Source organism: Prunus mume, linkage group LG7, assembly GCF_029339155.1.
Source record: "Prunus mume cultivar Tortuosa linkage group LG7, ASM2933915v1, whole genome shotgun sequence".
In the NCBI taxonomy this organism is placed as follows: domain Eukaryota; kingdom Viridiplantae; phylum Streptophyta; class Magnoliopsida; order Rosales; family Rosaceae; genus Prunus; species Prunus mume.
In genome coordinates this window covers 13,082,496-13,104,052 of record NC_142704.1, presented here as the reverse complement: position 1 = coordinate 13,104,052, position 21,557 = coordinate 13,082,496, and the positions used below count along the sequence as shown (strand labels likewise).

General features: G+C 32.8%; 2 protein-coding genes across 2 annotated transcripts; both read right to left on the bottom strand.

The window, feature by feature from the left end:
* Positions 1 to 99: 99 nt before the first annotated feature.
* Positions 100 to 1,476, bottom strand: LOC103336764 (aspartic proteinase CDR1). Its single transcript, XM_008239862.2, has one exon. The coding sequence runs from the start codon at positions 1,474 to 1,476 to the stop codon at positions 100 to 102; it is 1,377 nt and encodes a 458-aa protein (XP_008238084.2).
* A 2,260-nt stretch (positions 1,477 to 3,736) lies between these two features.
* LOC103336708 (vitellogenin-2 protein) lies at positions 3,737 to 4,924 on the bottom strand. Its single transcript, XM_008239809.2, has one exon. The coding sequence runs from the start codon at positions 4,853 to 4,855 to the stop codon at positions 3,974 to 3,976; it is 882 nt and encodes a 293-aa protein (XP_008238031.2). The 5' UTR covers positions 4,856 to 4,924; the 3' UTR covers positions 3,737 to 3,973.
* Between the last annotated feature and the right edge of the window lie 16,633 nt (positions 4,925 to 21,557).

Genomic DNA, 21,557 nt, shown 5'->3' with positions numbered 1-21,557 from the left:
CCATTAATTTTCCATGATAAAAATACCACATGAATCTTATACATCCAACTCACATCTAAATTCAAATCAGAAAATCAAAGAAGCCCTAGTTTTCTCATATCAATGCTTGGTGCAATCAGTTGGCTTGAAGGACACACTTCTTTCCTCAAGGTCATAACCCACCAGGAAGTTCATCTGAGCCAAGTTCCCAAATATGGCCACATCACTAGATGGTATCATTGTGAAGCAAATCATATCATCATCCATTCTAGCAAATGTGTTCAACGCCTGCAACTTCACATCAGCACCTCCACTAAAATGGGCAGTTATAACAGGAACACCAATATCATCACTTTTGCTTTTAAAACAAAGGCTCAGGATCCCTCTTGGGTCACTAACTCGCTCGGCGTTGATTGCTGTCTCCAACGCCGACACCAAATCGTCATGAAATCCAGGTGGAAGGAGAGTCAATGTAGTTCCAGAGTCGATGATAATATTGCCCTCATTGGCAGCGACGGCAGCTTCCTCGCAATCTGGTGACTTTGTTTTGTAGGCCAACCTCTTCTCTCCAACACTAATGGCCTCAAGTGTGAGGTAGTAGAAAGTGTCAGGATTTTTGGCAACTAAAGGAGTTGAAACAGCGCCGCTACCCGAGACAACGCCCACACTGCCAAAACTTATCTTGCTCGCTGCAGTGTTCACTGTGGGCACCAAGCAATATGAAAACTTCCCTCCGTTGGTCAATTTCATGAGCTGAGAAATGAGGGAAAGAGGGCCGCCTCCGAGGCCAATCAAGCCAGATCCGGACTCATCAAACGTGCCACCATTTTCATGTCCGCAGCCGAACACAACTTTTGGAACTGAAGTTGGGCGGCCGGAGGTAGATCCAACGGTTAGGGTCTCAAGAGCTAGAGTCCCTCTAGTGAACGAACGGTCTCCGTATCGATAGCTGTACTCACACGTGTCGTGATCACCGTTAATTAGGGTGCCACAGGCGGCTTCTTCGAGATAAGTGCAGGAACTGGACTGGCATGGGATTGAGTGGTACGTGGAGGATTTTTTAGGATCAAAGAGAGGCGGGTTTTGGTTGAAACACTGCTTGCATGGCTTGCATTGTGTCCAAATGAGATCACTGCCGGTGTCAGCTATTCCCAGGACTTCAACCGGCGGCGTTCCAATAGAAACGTTCATGAGATATTCGCCCGCGCTTGGGATTATACTGGATTGGATGTTTGGGGCGGCCGAAGAAGATGAGAGGGAGGTCATTGTTGGCTTTATGAAGTGATGGACACGTGTCACAGATCGACGGAAAGCGTTGTGGAGGCGATCAAGGTGGGACATGGAGGAATTGTACAAGGGAGAGAGAGGGGAGTCACGGTGGATGAGATCAGCAGTGAAGCCATGGCTGCTGGCTTGTGTGAGCAAAATGAAACATGCGAGTAGGGCAAGTGGAAAATATAACTTAGTGGAAGTAGAAGGAGCAGCTGCCAATGCCATGTTGGTTTTTGGTATGTAAAAGATGAAAGCTGGGATCGATGAAGAAAGCGTTGGCATTGCAGTAAGTATTTATAGGAGGAGATAGAATTTTGAAAGGCAACGGTTTAGAGATGTGAATTAAAGATTGAAGTTCATCCAATATTCAATATAATTATACAGATGATGATACATTTTCTAGGCTACCGTTTAATAAGCTCACGAAACAAAAATGAATTAATTCCATAATTGATCAATTTAATTCAATTTTTTCTTGATTCTGTCTCTCTGGATCTCCTGCCAGCTTAATATGTAACAGCTCTCCTTTCATATTCTGCACCTTGGGCTTTCTTTTTCTCTTGTGCCGTCGATGAACTTCAATATCCTGTATTTATTTAGATAATTATTGACCAAAGGGTTCTAGCGGGAAAAAAATAAATAAAAAATCATGGTGGCAGAGAGCAGCCATGAGTTCTTTTTTCAGGCTTGGAGTCGAATGAAAATTAGTACTATTAAAACTTGTAGTACCAGGAGCCTTTTCTGTTCTCTTTCTTTTTTCCTGCATGGCTGCTTTGCTTACTATTTTTATTTTTATTTCTTTATTTTTGTTATTTTATATATTATGGTGTGTTTGTGCTATATATTGTATATTGTCTTTGGCGACAGCAAAAGAATGGATTTTCTACTTTTTGCTGTTTTAGTTTATTTCCGAAATGATGAGGAATTTTATTCCATAGATATGTATACATGAAAAAACCTTAACTCATGGTTATGAAATTGGATTCCTATGTTTAGTAAATGCATTATTGGGAATGCAATATCCAATGGTGGATTCATGAATTTTTCTAGGGGCAGGCTAAATTTTTTTTGGGAGATCTTTTATAACTAGGAATTTTCGGGCTAATTAATATTACATGGTAGGATTATATATATTTTTATTATAGAAATTATGGTAGAATTTCAATGGGTGAAAGAAAATGAAATCTTATTTGAGTGGCTAGGATAGGTCGAATTCTAAAAGATAAGTGGGCTAACATTTAATTGTAGTGGATTTTGTTGTATAATAAAGACTAAAGTACAAAACCAGCACTGGGCTAAAGCCCAATTGAGCCCCTTCGTAAGCCCCCACTTGGCAATATCTAACTTATGGGGTATGAACTTCTCATCTAGGGGGAACTTCATACCAAACATGGAAATGAAATGAGAGAAAATGACAATTCCTAGTCCTCATTTCCCAGGGTTCCCAAACATGGGAATGAACAGCTTCCATTCCGATTTCGTGATATTAGACATGGAAATTTCGTTCCCAGAAAGTTTAATCCGCAAACCAAACAAACCCTAAAATAATAACTAACATCAGTGGCACGGAGTGAGTTGATTAAAATCACTATCAGTTTCTAAGGCATGGTAGAATTTTCCCGGTTGGCAATAGCAAATAATCCGGAAATAATCATGAGTATTAGCACCAGTGGAACTAGGTAGAGGGCTACCATGGGCTCTAGCCCAGGTAGCTTTTTTTAAAATTAAAATATAAATATTTTAATGTTATATCATCCCATAAAAGCTTAGTAGTCCCCCAAAATGTAGCCTAATAACCCATTTACCCTAACAACAAAACTAGAAAAGCTCTGCAATGATTTGCCTCCATTGATTTTACACTTTTTAAAAAAAAAAAAAATTTATGGTTAATGCTAGATGTCTTAAAGATTAATAAGGTTCTTAAGCTATGTAACCTTTGGTACACTTTAATCACCAAATGACGTCAAATTTATGGAGTTCATATTACCGTGAGAGCATGTCAATTGGTTTTACCTCTTTTGTTTTTTTAAAATTTGTTATTTTTAAAAAAGCCAACAACTGCAATTTAGAAAAAAAAAAAATTGCTACATTTCAAAAGGTTCGTTATATATATATAAAGAATTTAAATACATTTAAAAGGTTCAAAGAAAAAAAAAAATAAAAATAATGGCTAGTTGATGTCAGCACGCCTTCAATATCAATTTTTGGATCGCAGTTGCAAAAGATGTTCCCTTGCTCATCCTACGCGATACTTTCTCTTTTTGGCTAGCAAGCACACAAAGAAATTTGGTATGGACTACATAACTATTTATTCAGTTGAGATCCTGTTTGAACAACCATGCTTGGGCTGCCAATTTCCAGTTTTATAATTTATAACATTTAAGCATTTTCAGCATTTTATTAAGGACTTTCCATGATCGATAAACCAGCCATCAATTTGGAATAGGCATATTAGCAAACACCGTACGAGCAAAATGCCAACACAAAAGCACAATACTTACAATTTATTCATCAGCTAAAGCGAATCAAGTAAACTCCAGAGACCAATTTGATCCAACTGCTGATTATCAGTCTTAAAACTACTTCAAAACATCACCCTTTACAATATATATGATCTTTTTATGTATAATATACGAGATGAAGTCACAGAGAAAACAAAACATATTTGATATGCTAATAATTTGTTTCCATGAAAACCGAAGTTACCGTTGTACTAAGAACTCTAATCATCACTGAGTTCGTCTTCAATGCCAGTCACAGTCATCCTAGCAGACGCCTGCTTAGCCCACTTCACAATTTTCTCAGCCTCTCTGCAAACCTTCTCTTCCTCCTTCAATGCCTTCTTCAGCTTCCTCGTTTGCTCTTTCTTTGAAAAACTTCCCAGATCCGTTAAAAGCTCGTCGTTGTCGATGAAATTCAGACCAACCCGAAATTCACTTGCCCCATTTTCTTTACTCTTTGTTTGAGAAGCCCTTTTTGCCTTTGGGGAACACCAGAAGCAACCCGATTTTCTTGGCGGCGATGGGGAATCCATCGAAGAGTTACAAGAACCAAATGGAGAAGAAATTGATCGAGATTTTGATTTGGGTTTCGGACGGTGCTTCTTATCTGGGTCCTGTTTGGATGGTGAGAAAATTGCGCTTTCCGGAGAGGAGTTCGAGGAATTCGAAGGAGATGAAATTGACCCATGTTTCGGTTTCGCCTTTGAACCTTTTTTCCCCTTTCTTACTGAAAATTCTGAGGGATTCAAAGGAGATGAGACAGACCCAGATACTGATTTCGGATCGGAACCCATTTTCTCATCTGGGTTCTGTTTGGAAGGTGAGAAAATCTCAGAGTCTTCGTCTGAAAATGGCTCTGCCTTACCTTCAATCGAGCTGCGGCGAGCTGAACCAGTTACTGGAGCTGTGCTTTTGTGCTTAGTGACTGGGAACGATTTGAGTTTCCGAAAGCGGCATTCGAGCTCTGTGGGGAGTACAGAATCGGTGAAACTAGAGCAGTTGATGGCAGAAACTTGCTCAAGAACACAGAGCTCTTGTGCTTGAGATATAAGTTCTTCTACAGCTGATTCGTCAGTATCAGAGAGGTAGGAGAAATCCGCCATTGGTGGCTCTGAGGAAGCTTTCACTGCTTAGACAGCAGAAAAAACAAAGGCCTAACGGCTAATAGGGAGCTTGCTCACGCTTTCGGCATTTTGTGGTTACACTTTCAACGTGTGGGTCGCACTTTCGTTCTTTCTGTGGGCCCACTGAGATTTCTACTCCCATCTTCGGCTCCAGTGGGCCCCCGAATCAGGACAAAGTTCCTATCCCAATAGTCAAAAGACGACCGCGCCATCTTCTAGACACACTGCATATGTTTATATGTTGGCCTAATTTGCGGTTCAATGAGAGCCGTCGGATTGATATGAATGGCTAAACATAGGCTATGTTTGGTACGCCTTGCTGGACTGAACTGAGTTAAATAGCACTCGAAATCCTTGTTTAGTAAGAGACAAGACTAACTTAAATGAGACTGTATAGTCCAATAGTGAAAAAAACTCCTCACTCGCTCGTCTAATATAGTGAGCCTGAAAAATGATTCGCTAAATAACACGCTCGCTAAATAAAACAAGTGAGTCCGACGCCTCACTTTAAAAAATATCATAATTTTATTTGTTTTCTTTTAATTGTTGTTTTAGATCTTTGAATGGGTTTTTTTTTTTTGCAACATTTATTTATTTTTGATAAAAATCCTTAAAATATTACAATAATATTTTTGATATTGCATTTGGAAAATCAAACTATAGTAATTTACAAATGTTTAATATTTTTTTATATTGAAACACGTTTAATAATTCATGATGTGATGCTTTCTTTAGCGCAAGCAATTTTTACCTTGTCAAATTATATTTTTCAGTTTGAAGTCAAAAGTCAAATATACAAAAATTATACATATATATATAAATTTTTTAATTATTGTTTTACTTGATCCCTGAAAAAACTAGAATTATAGCTCTTTTAACAATGTTTCGACCAACTAAGATTAATCTTGAGAAGCCAAAAAATAAATTTCATAATTTTATTTTTCATTAAAAAAAAAAACATAATTTTATTTGTTTTCTTTTTATTATTGTTTTAAATCTTTTTATTTTTACCAGATATTGCTATAAATCTTTGAATTGGGTTTCTTTGTAGCATTTATTTATCTTTTAGGTCAAAAAACCCAATTAAATTTAAATATTATAAGAGTTATTTTTTAGTCCGACACAGAACCAAATATAGGTCTTCACTATTTTTACAATCTAGTTTCTTAGTCTTATGCATCACCAAACGTAGGTTAGTACTTAATCCAGCTTAGGCTAATCCGAGCTAATCAGAGATAGTTCCAGGATTTAGTCTAGTCCATGACAATCTGCTGTGCCAAACGACCCCTTATTAGTTTGGATAGAGATTGTACCTTTTCCTTTTGTCTCCACCATTGCTCCATTTTCCAATTTTACTTGGGATTTATGAACTTGTCTATGTTGGAGAAGATGCTTTCATCTCTAATCATGTGGTTACTACAACCGCTATCAATATACTGATACATTTTTTGTTGTTTCCTTCTGATGTGGCTTGAGGAGCATAAAACACATGCTCAATTTTCTTACTTTCTTTTGAGTAATTGGCTTGATAGTTCTTAGTATGACAATCTTTTTCTATGTGCCCAAATTTTTTACAATTTCGACATTTGAGATTGCCACGGAACCAACAATATTTTCCTAGGTAGTTTGTATTTTTACACACCCTATAGGGAGGATAGTTTTTCCTCTCTTTCATTTATTTTTTGATTTCCCTAATAAGATTGGATTTATAATCTTCTCCTCTAGAACTTTCTCCAAATTTTTTTCCCCCTTCTTTAGTATTTTGAGACCTTAAATTAATTTTTTATTGAAAGGAGCTTTCAACTGAATTTTCATTTCGCCTACTCAATCTTTTATCATGCTTCAAGAGAGCCCATTAGTTCTGTCACAGACTAGTTAAATCTTTTGTCTTCAATGATAATAACTAAAGGATCATGCTTATCAGGAAGACTTATAAGTATTTTTTTTTTCTACAATTCTTGAATCATTAATATTTTCTCAATAGGCTCTCAATTGATTGATTATTTCTTTTATTTTAGTATAATAGTCTTGTGTGGTCTCAGAATCCTTCATTTTAATGTTTTCAAAATCTCTTCTCAAAGTTTGTAGTTTAACCGCATGTACCTTGACATTGCCTTGAAATTCCTCCTTTAAGGTATTCTATGCTTCCTTTGCAGTTGTAGCTCCCATAATCCTTGGAAAAGTCATATCATGGAAGGCTTGTTGCAAGGCATATAAGGCCCTTGCATCTTTTTGTTGATCCTTCTTTAGTTGCCTCAACTGTTCCACGGTTGGATTTTTTGGATTATTGAAGCCACTATCAACTATGTCCCATAAACCTTGAGGCATAAAATAAGTCTTCATTTTAATACTCTAGAAGTCATAGTTTTCTCCAGTGAAAATAGGAAGAGGGATAAAGTTTTGGCTAGTGATAGACATGATGAAGGACTTGCTTGAACCAATGCCCAAGGTTGATCGGAACAAGCTTTGATATGTTAGTCTATGGGAGAAGAGGTTTAGGATAAAATAGCTTAACTTGGAACGGAAAACTTTTGAAAGAGTAACAAAGTAGTTTTATTTGATGAAGCAGGAAAGGTACAAGGCTTGATTACTTGAGCTGGACTGTAGTTTTTCAGCTTGATAACTTGAGTGGGTTGCATGCTTATTTATACAGATGCTAAGTCGACAATTTTGCTTGGACAAGTCGGTTGTACAGTAACCGCGCGACTTTATCTAAGGCATTTTTAGCCACAAGTTACTCCTATAATTCTAGAATTCTTTAGTTACAATTACAATAAATAATTATTAGAATGGTTCTAGTAAGAGTCAACCATCTTTTACTTAGTAATTCTCTCAATTATTCTAGAATTTTCTAGTTTGAGAATAATGCTACACCTGCAGCCAAGAAGACGCCCCAGCTCATCATAGCTGTGTTGAAGGTAGACTTGTCCATGTTTTTATGATTTTTGTGACACGTTAGGGTTAATCTGAATATCAGGGTTTACTTTGTATTACACTGAGTACGTAAGTGAGGTCTCTTGGGTTGTATCTATTTGTAGGAGTTCACACACGTCTAGTTTTAGCATCAAAGAAAGCTAAAAATAGCAGGTTAATGAAGTACTTTCCAAACCATATGGGATGCTCCCTTGATACATATCTAATTGATGGTTTCCGTAAATGACTTTTTGAATTAAAATTTAGAGAAGAGTTAAAAACTCTCAACTTCAAGTATATGCTTCATGTTCATCTCCTAAAATAAGTAGAAAAACGTTGTTAGATGAAAGGGTCAGTTTAAAATATAAGGGAAAAGATATGTATTATCTTTAATCTTGCGGCGTTTAGATAAGTTTGATATCTTTGTTAGCCAGGCAAGATGTTAGAAATTATCATTAGTGGCTTTGCTCAAGAAATCGAGGGGTTCCAAGACCACAAAGATATATAATATAAGGCATAAATAATATTAGCCATGCTCAATTCGAGTACCATTTGTATTTGTTGTATTATTCATAGTAGGAAGATTAATACATCCCCATAGCCCATAACCACTTGTTAATAATCCAACACTTAAGTTGCACCTCTCTAGATTGGACCAATAGCCATCAATTCACGCCTACGCATATGCATTTCCCATTAACACATTTGAGGGTTCCCGATCGACATAGGAAATCAATTTTGTCGCAGTCCTTCTGACTGGAACATGGTCTTTCATTTTCAGTTGTCTGGGCGGAGCCATCACTATTTGGTATTTTGCATTCGCACTTCCCATTAACACATTTTAGGGTTCCCGATCGACATAGGAAATTAATTTTGTCGCAGTCCTTCTGACTGGAACATGGTCTTTCATTTTCAGTTGTCTGGGCGGAGCCATCACTATTTGGTATTTTGCATTCGCACAAGTTGTCAATGCAGATCTTTTTAAACTCTTTTGAGTAACAGGGAAACGTTTCGCAGTCAGTGGTAGTAGAGCATCTTCGCTTAATCACCATGGCTTCCGAGAAGAATGGTGCACCTGCCCCCCCAAAAACAAAATATAATCGTTTAGAGACCTTATATAATACAGTGTTCTGCTACAACAAGATATATATATATATATATATATATATATGAAGAAAAAAAACTCACAAGATGCAATGACCAAGAAGACGATGAAAATAGCTAGCTTAGATGTTGCCCTCTCCATGTCTGATTTTGATTTTGTCACCTGAGATGGATGGATGTGAATCGTGATGATCAACTTCTCCAAGGTTTTCGTTTTGCATTATAGTAAGGAGCCCCTTAGGCTATATTTATACTATAGGCGTGTCGACATTTTTGGTAGCTTTAATGCCAGAGAAATCCGAACTTTGTGGAAAATAATATGAAATTTCCAGATAATACAGTCCAACTTTTGGTTTTGATAATATGGATTATCTTTACTCTTGTTAACTAATCAAGAAATATAGCATCCCTTAATAGGCATTTCTGTATACGTCGAGTGCAATGAACCCCACACTAATACATTAATGAGCTTGATATAATTTTTTTATATATAATTTTTATAATTAAATTGTTGCCAGGCAGGATGTTAGAAATTCTGATTATGTAGCCTTGTGCCCATATCAAGACATTCGATAGTTCCTAAAGTTCATGGAATTCCTGTACAATCAGCCGAATTGGAACATTGATCCTCATTTGGATGTGCAAGTCCAGTATTTGAGAGTAGGCATTCGCAATAGTTGTCACAACTAATCTTTGTGGATCAACCACATGGAAACGTTTTGCAGTCGGCTTTTGAAGAACATTTTTGAGCATTCATCCTGGCTTCTGCTCTCCTGCTACTCTTTATGGGGGTTAGCCTGTAAGTAGGTGTTCTTATCAGATTGATTGAGATTAATTTATGAATGAATCCACATTTTTAGGCCACTGAATTATGGAATAAACTTGCATTTATTAAGATCAATGTTCGATATTTGTGAAGGTGATTTACAGAGCTCAATGCTGGTCTGATGACCGAACAGAAATCATAAATCTGTTACTTGTTTTGTGAATGCAGCCACTCTTAGTTCAATGACTTCTTTTTAATGAGATTTTGGCAAGAGGCTGTCAGCTTGCATCTTATATTGATTTGGAGTCAGCGCTCTGGGTTAGTAGTGCTAATGAGTTAGTCATAAACATTGGGGTGCTTATAATCCAAAGTTATTTCAAGTTTCTTATTCTTAAAATGCAGGCAGAATGAATATGTTTACTAGTTTGACAGAAAAGTATTAGTACCAAAGTTGTCTAATTTTGGAGTAATTCGTCTTGCTATATATTGACTCAAATGAGAGTCTGTTAGGCATGAACACATACCAACAGTGTACCAAGCATTTCTTGATCTTGTTTACAAGATGTGCAGTGTATATAGAATTTTGGATAGAAGAATTATGGATTTTTTACCATGTCTTTTGAAATGCAGAGTGAAGCCTCCTGTTGTATCGATGCTGCTGCTGAGGTACCAGCTTTCAAGACTTAGCCATCTTTTACTTTATATCATAAACGAAGTTATAAACTTGCAAAACTTAGGTCTTTTTTGTGGGTGTTAGTTACCCCTACATCTGTACCTTCTGCGTGATCTTCACTACAAGCTGGATTTCTTCACTCCTGGAAAACAATTGTGGGGTAGATGCTTGAGTGCTCCAGTTGGGTTCACCAGGTTGAGGGAAGATGGATTTTTGAGCAAAATTAAACCACTCTTTCCAAGCATTAAGAGGCATTTTGATAGTGCAGTTTTGTTACTTAAGGAAGGTAAGTCCAATTTTGGTGGGTAAACGCTAGAGGAATGCCACTATATTCTTTTAATCTTACAACAATCACTCTGCAGGGGATGACACTTGTGAAGAACATTGGAATATTCAATCTACTTTTGCTGGAAATCCAAATATTCCCAATCTTGTACTTTCAAAATCTGCAGTTTCTACTTCAGTATCCAAAGAAGTGCTTCATTGCTACAGTGCGGTGAACATCAACTACCTTCACTTATTAACATCAGCTACTTCAGTTTCTACTTCTGCAGTTTTTATTTATTTATTTATTTATTTTTAAAATATAAAAGAATTAGTTTATTTAGTTTTGTTTTTTGGCCTTCTTCTTTAATTAAACATATGGTAATTGAGCAATATCTTAGCCTTTTTGAATTACTTTAATTAGTGCTTATATTTTAATTATTATTTAATATAAAAAATTAAAGAAAAAGTTCCACCAAATAATTAATTTATATTTATTAAGTCTTTTGTAAAATCGTTTGGGTGTCTTAATTAAATTTCTCCATAGTCCAAGACCTTATCTGTTATTATTAGGCCACTACTTGAGTATCTATTGTCCCTTTTTGGTTTTTTACTTTTCCAAAGTTATTACCCGTATAAAGATTTTAGCACTCTCACGTTTAATAATATATTATATACGTACGAACGTATTTCTCATGTTTAGTACACTGATTTTTTACAAAATTTCAATAAGACCCAAAATTCACATATTATACACATAATTCTGACACATTATTGAATAAAAATAATATGTATTTAAAAAAAATCTCAGTCTCCCCAATTGTTTTTTAAAAATAGTATAGCCGTTCGGCTATAAGCGTTTTTAAAATGTTATAAATATATATAGTGCAGCAGCCCGGCTGTACTATTTGACACGTGGCGCATAGGCATTGGGGGGTGTAAAAAGCTTATAGCCGCCCGGCTGTACTACATTCTTCCTGAATTTTCTTTAAGAAATAGTATCGCTGTGCGGGTATACGCCTTTTTCCCAATTTGTTTTCAAAATAGTATAGCCAGCCGGTTTTACTGTTTTGACACGTGACACCTATTCTTTGTGCGCGTCCTTTTTTAATATATAATAAGAAAATTTAATCCGGGACAGGTTTTTTTTTTCATTTTTAAATATAAAAGAATAAGTTTATTTAGTTTTGTTTTTTGGCCTTCTTCTTTAATTAAACATATGTAATTGAGCAATGTCTTAGACTTTTTGAATTACTTTAATTAGTGCTTATATTTAAATTATTATTTAATATAAAAAATTAAAGAAAAAGTCCACCAAATAATTAATTTATATTTATTAAGTCTTTTGTGAAATCGTTTGGGTGTCTTAATTAAATTTCTCCATAGCCCAATACCTTATCTATTATTATTAGGCCACTACTTGAGTATCTATTGTCCCTTTTTGATTTTTTACTTTTCTAAAGTTATTACCCATATAAAGATTTTAGCACTCTCATGTTTAATAATATATTATATCCGTACGCACATATTTCTCATGTTTAGTACACTGATTTTTTACAAAAATTTCAATAAGACCCAAAATTCACATATTATACACATAATTATGACACATTATTGAATAAAAATAATATGTATTTTAAAAAAATCTCAGTCTCCCCAATTGTTTTTTAAAAATAGTATAGCCGTTCGGCTATAAGCGTTTTTAAAATTTTATAAATATATATAGTGCAGCAGTCCGGCTGTACTATTTGACACGTGGCGCAAAGGCATTGGGGGGTGTAAAAATTTATAGCCGACCGGCTGTACTAGATTCTGTCTGAATTTTATTTAGGAAATCGTATAGCCATGCGGCTATACGTCCTTTTCCCAATTTGTTTTCAACATAGTATAGCCGGCCGGTTTTACTGTTTTGACACGGGGCACCTATTCTTTGTGCGCGTCCCTTTTTAATATATAAATAGTATAGCCATGCGGCTATACGATAAGAAAATTGAACCTGGGACAGGTTTTTTTTTTTTTCATTTTTTATAAAAGAATAAGTTTATTTTGTTTTGTTTTTTGGCCTTCTTCTTTAATTAAACATATGTAATTGAGCAATGTCTTAGCCTATTTGAATTACTTTAATTAGTGCTTATATTTTAATTATTATTTAATATAAAAAATTAAACAAAAAGTCCACCAAATAATTAATTTATATTTATTAAGTCTTTTGTGAAATCGTTTAGGTGTCTTAATTAAATTTCTCCATAGTTCAAGACCTTATCTGTTATTATTAGGCCATTACTTGAGTATATATTGTCCCTTTTTTATTGTTTACTTTTTCAAAGTTATTACCCGTATAAAGATTTTAGCACTCTCACGTTTAATAATGTATTATATACGTACGCACGTATTTCTCATGTTTAGTACACTTATTTTTTACAAAAATTTTAATAAGACCCAAAATTCACATATTATACACATAATTCTAACATATTATTGAATAAAAATAATATGTATTTAAAAAAAATCTCAGTCTCCCTAATTGTTTTTGAAAAATAGTATAGCCGTTCGGCTATATAGCGTTTTTAAAATTTTATAAATATAAATAGTGCAGCTGCCCGGCTGTACTATTTCACACGTGGCGCATAGGAATTGGGTGGTGTAAAAAGATTATCGCAGAGCCGGCCGGCTAGACTAGATTTCTGTCCTGAATTTTCTTTGAGAAATAGTATAGCCGTTCGGCTATAGGCCTTTCCCCCAATTTGTTTTCAAAATAGTATAGCCGGCCGGGCTTACTATTTTGACACGTGGCACCTATTCTTTGTTCGCGTCCTTTTTTAAAACAAATAAATCGTATAGCCCCGTGCGGCTTTAACTATTTAAGAAGAAAATTTAATCTGCGACAGGTTTTTTTTTTTTTTTTTTCATTTTTAAATATAAAGGAATAAGTTGTATTTAGTTTTGTTTTTGGGCCTTCTTCTTTAATTAGACATATGTAATTGAGCAATGTCTTGGCCTTTTTGAATTACTTTAATTAGTGCTTATATTTTAATTATTATTTAATATAAAAAATTAAAGAAAAAGTTCCACCAAATAATTAATTTATATTTACTAAGTCTTTTGTGAAATCATTTGGGTGTCTTAATTAAATTTCTCCATACCCCAAGACCTTATATGTTATTATTAGGCCATTACTTGAGTATCTATTGTCCCATTTTTGATTTTTTAACTTTTCCAAAGTTATTACTTGTAAAGATTTTAGCACTCTCACGTTTAATAACGTATTATATACGTACGCACGTATTTCTCATGTTTATTACACTTAGTTTTTATTCAAAAATTTCAATAAGACCCAAAATTCACATATTATACACATAATTCTAACATATTAATGAATAAAAATAATATGTATTTAAAAAAAATCTCATTCTCCCTAATTGTTTTTGAAAAATAGTATAGCCGTTCGGCTATATAGCAAATTTTTTTAAATATAAATAGTGCAGCAGCCCGGCTGTACTATTTGACACGTGGCGCATAGGCATTGGGGGTGTAAAAACCGTATAGCCCGACCGGCTATACTAGATTCTTCTCCTGAATTTTGTTTAAGAAATAGTATAGCCGTTCGGCTATACGCCTTCCTCCCAATTTGTTTTCAAAATAGTATAGCCGGCCGGTGTTACTATTTTGACACGTGGCACATATTCTTTGTGCGCGTCCCTTTTTAATATATAAATAGTATAGCCGTGCGGCTATACTATTTAATAAGAAAATTTAATCTGGGATATGTTTTTTTCTTTTCATTTTTAAATATAAAAGAATAAGTTTATTTAGTTTTGTTTTTTGGCCTTCTTCTTTAATTAGACATATGTAATTGAGCAATGTCTTAGCCTTTTGGAATAACTTTAATTAGTGCTTATATTTTAATTATTATTTAATATAAAAAATTAAAGAAAAAGTCCACCAAATAATTAATTTATATTTATTAATCTTTTGTGAAATCGTTTGGGTGTCTTAATTAAATTTCTCCATAGCCCAAGACCTTATATCTGTTATTATTAGGCCATTACTTGAGTATCTATTGTCCCTTTTTGATTTTTTACTTTTCAAAGTTATTACCCGTATAAAGATTTTAGCACTCTCACGTTTAATAATGTATTATATACATACACACGTATTTCCTCATGTTTAGTACATTGATTTTTTTCAAAAATTTCAATAAGACCCAAAATTCACATATTATACACATAATTCTTAACATATTATTGAATAAAATAATATGTATTTAAAAAAAATATCAGTCTCCCTAATTGTTTTTGAAAAATAGTATAGCCGTTCGGCTATAATAGCGTTTTAAATTTTTTTAAATATAAATAGTGCAGCAGCCCGCTGTGCTATTTGACACATGGCGCATAGGCATTGGGGTGTAAAACACCGATTATAGCCGACCGGCTATACTAGATTTCTGAATTTTCTTTAAGAAATAGTATAGCCGTCGGCTATACGTCTTTTTCCCAATTTGTTTTCAAATATAGTATAGCCGTCGGGTTTTACTGTTTTGACAAGTGCACCTATTCTTTGTGCGCGTCCATTTTAATATATAAATAGTATAGCCGTGCGGCTATGCTATTAAAGAAGAAAATTTAATCTGGGACAGGTTTTTTTTTTCCTTTTTTAAATATAAAGGAATAAGTGTATTTGTTTTGTTTTTTGGCCTTCTTCTTTAATTAAGACATATGTAATTGAGCAATGTCTTGGCCTTTTTGAATTACTTTAATTAGTGCTTATATTTTAATTATTATTTAATATAAAAAATTAAAGAAAAAGTCCACCAAATAATTAATTTATATTTATTAAGTCCTTTTGTGAAATCGTTTGGGTGTCTTAATTAAATTTCTCCATAGCCCAAGACCTTATTCTGTTATTATTAGGCCATTACTTGAGTATCTATTATCCCTTTTTGATTTTTTACTTTTTCAAAGTTATTACCCGTATAAAGATTTTAGCACTCTCACGTTTAATAATGTATTATATACGTACGCACGTATTTCCTCACGTTTAGTACACTGATTTTTTTCAAAAATTTCAATAAGACCCAAAATTCACAAATTATACACATTATTCTAACATATTATTGAATAAAAATAATACAACCTAATTCACATGTATTTATAAAAAAATACACTATTTAAATATAGAAACACACCCAAAATCAACCTCAAAGTAACTTTTTGGGTGTGTTTATGAATAGGTTTTGAGTGTGTGTAATGATGGGTTTGGGTGTGTTTATATTGTTTTTTTATAATTTCAAAAGCTAAAAATAATATGTATTTAAAAAAAATCATCTCCCTAATTGTTTTTGAAAAATAGTATAGCCGTGCGGCTATAAGGGTTTTAAAATTTTTTTAAATATAATAGTGCAGCAGCCCGGCTGTACTATTTGACACGTGGCGCATAGGCATTGGGCGGTGTAAAAACCGTATAGCCGACCGGCTATACTAGATTCCTCCTGAATTTTCTTTAAGAAATAGGATAGCCGTGCGACTATACACCTTTCTCCCAATTTGTTTTCAAAATAGTATAGCTGGCCGAGTTACTTTTTTGACAAGTGGCACCCATTCTTTGTGGGCGTCCTTTTTAATAGATAAATCGTGTAGCCGTGCGGCTATACTATTTAAGAAGAAAATTTAATCTGGGACAAGTTTTTTTTTTTTTTCAGTTTTAAATATAAAAGAATAAGTTTATTTAGTTTTGTTTTTTGGCCTTCTTCTTTAATTAAACATATGTAATTGAGCAATGTCTTAGCCTTTTGAATTACATTAATTTGTGCTTATTTTTTAATTATTATGTAATATAAAAAATTAAAGAAAAAGTCCACCAAATAATTAATTTATATTTATTAAATCTTTTGTGAAATCGTTTGGGTGTCTTAATTAAATTTTCTCCTAGCCCAAGACCTTATTTGTTATTATTAGGCCATTACTTGAGCATCTATTGTCCCTTTTTGATTTTTTACTTTTCCAAAGTTATTACCCGTATAAAGATTTTAGCACTCTCACGTTTAATAATGTATTATATACGTACGCAAGTATTTCTCATCTTTAGTACACTGATTTTTTTCAAAAATTTCAATAAGACCCAAAATTCACATATTATACACATAATTCTAACATATTATTGAATAAAAATAATATGTTTTAAAAAAAATCTCAATCTCCTCAATTGTTTTTGAAAAATAGTATAGCCGTTCGGATATAATAGTTTTTAAATCTTTTTTAAATATAAATAGTGCAGCAGCCCGACTGTGCTATTTGACACGTGGCGCAAAGGCATTGGGGGTGTACAAAGATTATAGTACTAGATTCTTCTTGAATTTTCTTTACAATTTGTTTTCAATATAGTATAACTGTTTTGACACGTGGCACCTAGCCTTTAATATATAAATAGTATAGCCCGGCTATACTATTTAAGAAGAAAATTGAATAAAAATAATCGTTTGAATAATTCTAACATATTATACACATAATTCTAACATATTATTGAATAAAAATAATATGTATTTAAAAAATCTCATCTAATTTAGGTTTAATTTTTTGTACTATTTCACACAAGTGCCGGGTATACTAGACCGAATTTTCTTTAAGAAATAGTCTAGCCGTGCGATACACCTTTCCCAATTTGTTTTCAAAATAGTGTAGCCGGCCGGGTTTACTTTTTTACGTGGCACCTATTCTTTGTTCGGTCCTTTAATATGTGAATCGTATAGCCCTGCGGCTATAATATTTAAGAAGAAAATTTAATCTGGGACAGGTTTTTTTTTTTTTTTTTAATTTTTAAATATAGAGAATAAGTTTATTTAGTTTTGTTTTTGGGCCTTCTTCTTTAATTAGACATATGTAATTCAGCAATGTCTTAGCCTTTTGGAATTACTTTAATTAGTGCTTATATTTTAATTATTATTTAATATAAAAAATTAAAGAAAAAGTTCACCAAATAATTAATTTATATTTACTAAGTCTTTTGTGAAATCGTTTGGGTGTCTTAATTAAATTTCTCCATAGCCCAAGACCTTATATATTATTATTAGGCCATTACTTGAGTATCTATGGTCCCTTTTTGATATTTTACTTTTCCAAAGTTATTACCCGTATAAAGATTTTAGCACTCTCACGTTTAATAATGTATTATATACATACGCACGTATTTCTCATGTTTAGTACACTGATTTTTTTACAAAAATTTCAATTAAGACCCAAAATTCACAATATTATACACATAATTCTAACATATTATTGAATAAAAAGTAATATGTATTTAAAAAAAATCTCTGTCTCCCTAATTGTTTTAAAAAAATAGTATAGCCGTTCCGGCTATAAGCGTTTTAAATTTTTTTAAATATAAATAGTGCAGCAGACCGGCTGTACTATTTGACACGTGGCGCATAGGCATTTGGGGGGTGTAAAAACCGTATAGCCGACCGGCTATACTAGATTCCGACAGAATTTTCTTTAAGAAATAGTATAGCCGTTCGGCTATACTTTTTTCTCCCAATTTGTTTTCAAAGTTATAGCCGGCCGGAGTTTACTTTTTTGACACGTGGCACCGATTCTTTGTGCGCGTCCAATTTTAATAGATAAATTAGTCTAGCCGTGCGGCTATACTATTTAAGAAGAAAATTTAATCTGGGACAGGTTTTTGTTTTTGTTTTTTTTCATTTTTTAATATAAAGGAATAAGTTTATTTAGTTTTGTTTTTTGGCCTTCTTCTTTAATTAAACATATGTAATTGAGCAATGTCTTGGCCTTTTCGAATTACTTTAATTAGTGCTTATTTTTTTAATTATTATTTAACATAAAAAATTAAAGAAAAAGTCCACCAAATAATTAATTTATATTTATTAAATCTTTTGTGAAATCGTTTGGGTGTCTTAATTAAATTTCTCCCTAGCCCAAGACCTTATCTGTTATTATTAGGCCATTACTTGAGCATCTATTGTCTCTTTTTGATTTTTTACTTTTCCAAAGTTATTACCCGTATAAAGATTTTAGCACTCTCACGTTTCAGAATGTATTATATACGTACGCAAGTATTTCTCAACTTTAGTACACTGATTTTTTTCCAAAATTTCAATAAGACCCCAAATTCACATATTATACACATAATTCTAACATATTATTGAATAAAAATAGTATGTATTTAAAAAAAATGTCTCCTCAATTCTATTTTGAAAAATGGTATAGCCGTTCGGCTATAATAGTTTTTAAAATTTTTTAAATATAAATAGTGCAGCACTGTGCTATTTGACACGTGGCGCAAAGGCATTGGGCGTGTACAAAGATTATGTACTAGATTCTTATTTTCTTTATAAATTTACGCTTTTTTTCAATTTGTTTTTCAAAATAGTATAGCCGGCTGTTTTACTGTTTTGACAAGTGGCACGATTCTTTGTGCGCATCCTTTTTAATATATAAATAGTATAGCTGGTCCGCTATACTATTTAAGAAGAAAATTTAATCTGGGACAAATTTTTTTCTTTTTTTTTCATTTTTAAATATAAAAGAATAAGTTTATTTAGTTTTGTTTGTTGGCCTTCTTCTTTAATTAAACATATGTAATTGAGCAATGTCTTAGCCCGTTTTTGAATTACTTTAATTAGTGCTTATATTTTAATTATTATTTAATATAAAAAATTATAGGAAAAAGTCCACCAAATAATTAATTTATATTTACTAAGTCTTTTGTGAAATCGTTTGGGTGTCTTAATTAAATTTCTCCATAGCCCAAGACCTTATCTGTTATTATTAGGCCATTACTTGAGTATCTATTGTCCTTTTTGATTTTTTACTTTTCCAAAGTTATTATATGTATAAAGATTTTAGCACTCTCACGTTAAATAATGTATTATATATGTACGCACGTATTTCTCACGTTTAGTACACTGATTTTTTTCAAAAATTTCAATAAGACCCAAAATTCACATATATACACATAATAACATATTATATACATAATTCTAACATATTATTGAATAAAAATAATATGTATTTAAAAAAAATCTCAATCTCCCTAATTGTTTTTAAAAAAAAATAGTATAGCCGTTCGGCTATATAGCGTTTTAAATTTTTAATATAAATAGTGCAGCAGCCCGGCTGTACTATTTGACACGTGGCGCATAAGAATTAGGAGGTGCAAAAACCGTATAGCCGGCCGGCTATACTAGATTCCTCCCGAATTTTCTTTAAGAAATAGTACAGCCGTTCGGCCATATGCGACTTTGCTCCCAATTTGTTTTCAATATAGTATAGCCGGCCGGGTTTACTTTTTTGACAAGTGGCACCGATTCTTTGTGCGCGTCCCTTTTTAATAGATAAATAGTATAGCCGTTCGGCTATACTATTTAGGAAGAAAATTTAATCTGGGACAGATTTTTTTTCTTTTTTTTTCATTTTTAAATATAAAAGAATAAGTTTATTTAGTTTTGTTTTTTGGCCTTCTTCTTTAATTAAACATATGTAATTGAGCAATGTCTTAGCCTTTTTGAATTACTTTAATTAGTGCTTATATTTTAATTATTATTTAATATAAAAAATTAAAGAAAAAGTCCACCAAATAATTAATTTATATTTACTAAGTCTTTTGTGAAATCGTTTGGGTGTCTTAATTAAATTTCTCCATAGCCCAAGACCTTATCTGTTATTATTAGGCCATTACTTGAGTATCTATTGTCTCTTTTTGATTTTTTACTTTTCAAAGTTATTACCCGTATAAAGATTTTAGCATTCTCACGTTTAATAATGTATGATATACGTATGCACGTATTTCACATGTTTAGTACACTGATTTTTTTCAAAAATTTCAATAAGACCCAAAATTCACATATTATACACATAATTCTAACATATTATTGAATAAAAGTAATATGTATTTAAAAAAAATCTCAATCTCCCTAATTGTTTTTAAAAAATAGTATAGCCGTTCGGCTATAAGCGTTTTAAATTTTTTAAATATAAATAGTGCAGCAGCCCGGCTGTACTATTTGACACGTGGCGCATAGGCATTATGGGGTGTAAAAACCGTAAGCCGACCGGCTATATAATTCCTCCTGAATTTTCTTTAAGAAATAGTATAGCCGTGCGGCTATACGCCTTTCTCCCAATTTGTTTTCAAAATAGTATAGCCGGCCGGGTTTACTTTTTTGACAAGTGGCACCGATTCTTTGTGCGCGTCCCTTTTTAATAGATAAATAGTATAGCCGTGTCGGCTATACTATTTTAGAAGAAAATTTAATCTGGGACAGGTTTTTTTTTTTTTTTTTCATTTTTAAATATAAAAGAATAAGTTTATTTAGTTTTGTTTTTTGGCCTTCTTCTTTAATTAAACATATGTAATTGAGCAATGTCTTAGCGTTTTTGAATTACTTTAATTAGTCTTATATTTTAATTATTATTTAATATAAAAAATTAAAGAAAAAGTCCACCAAATAATTAATTTATATTTATTAAGTCTTTTGTGAAATCGTTTGGGTGTCTTAATTAAATTTCTCCATAGCCCAAAGATCTTATCTGTTATTATTAGGCCATTACTTGAGTATCTATTGTCCCTTTTTGATTTTTTACTTTTTCAAAGTTATTACCCGTATAAAGATTTTAGCACTCTCACGTTAAATAATGTATTATATACGTACGCACGTATTTCCCACGTTTAGTACACTGATTTTTTTCAAAAATTTCAATAAGACCCAAAATTCACATATTATACACATAATTCTAACATATTATTGAATAAAAGTAATATGTATTTAAAAAAAATCTCAATCTCCCTAATTGTTTTTAAAAAATAGTATAGCCGTTCGGCTATAAAGCGTTTTAAAATTTTTTTAAATATAAATAGTGCAGCAGCCCGGCTGTACTATTTGACACGTGGCGCATAGGCATTATGGGGGGTGTAACCGTAAACCGTATAATTCCTCCTGAATTTTCTTT

Coding starts and splice junctions, on each gene's coding strand:
- LOC103336764 (XM_008239862.2), bottom strand. CDS start 1,476: ATGGCATTGGCAGCTGCTCCTTCTACTTCCACTAAGTTATATTTTCCA.
- LOC103336708 (XM_008239809.2), bottom strand. CDS start 4,855: ATGGCGGATTTCTCCTACCTCTCTGATACTGACGAATCAGCTGTAGAA.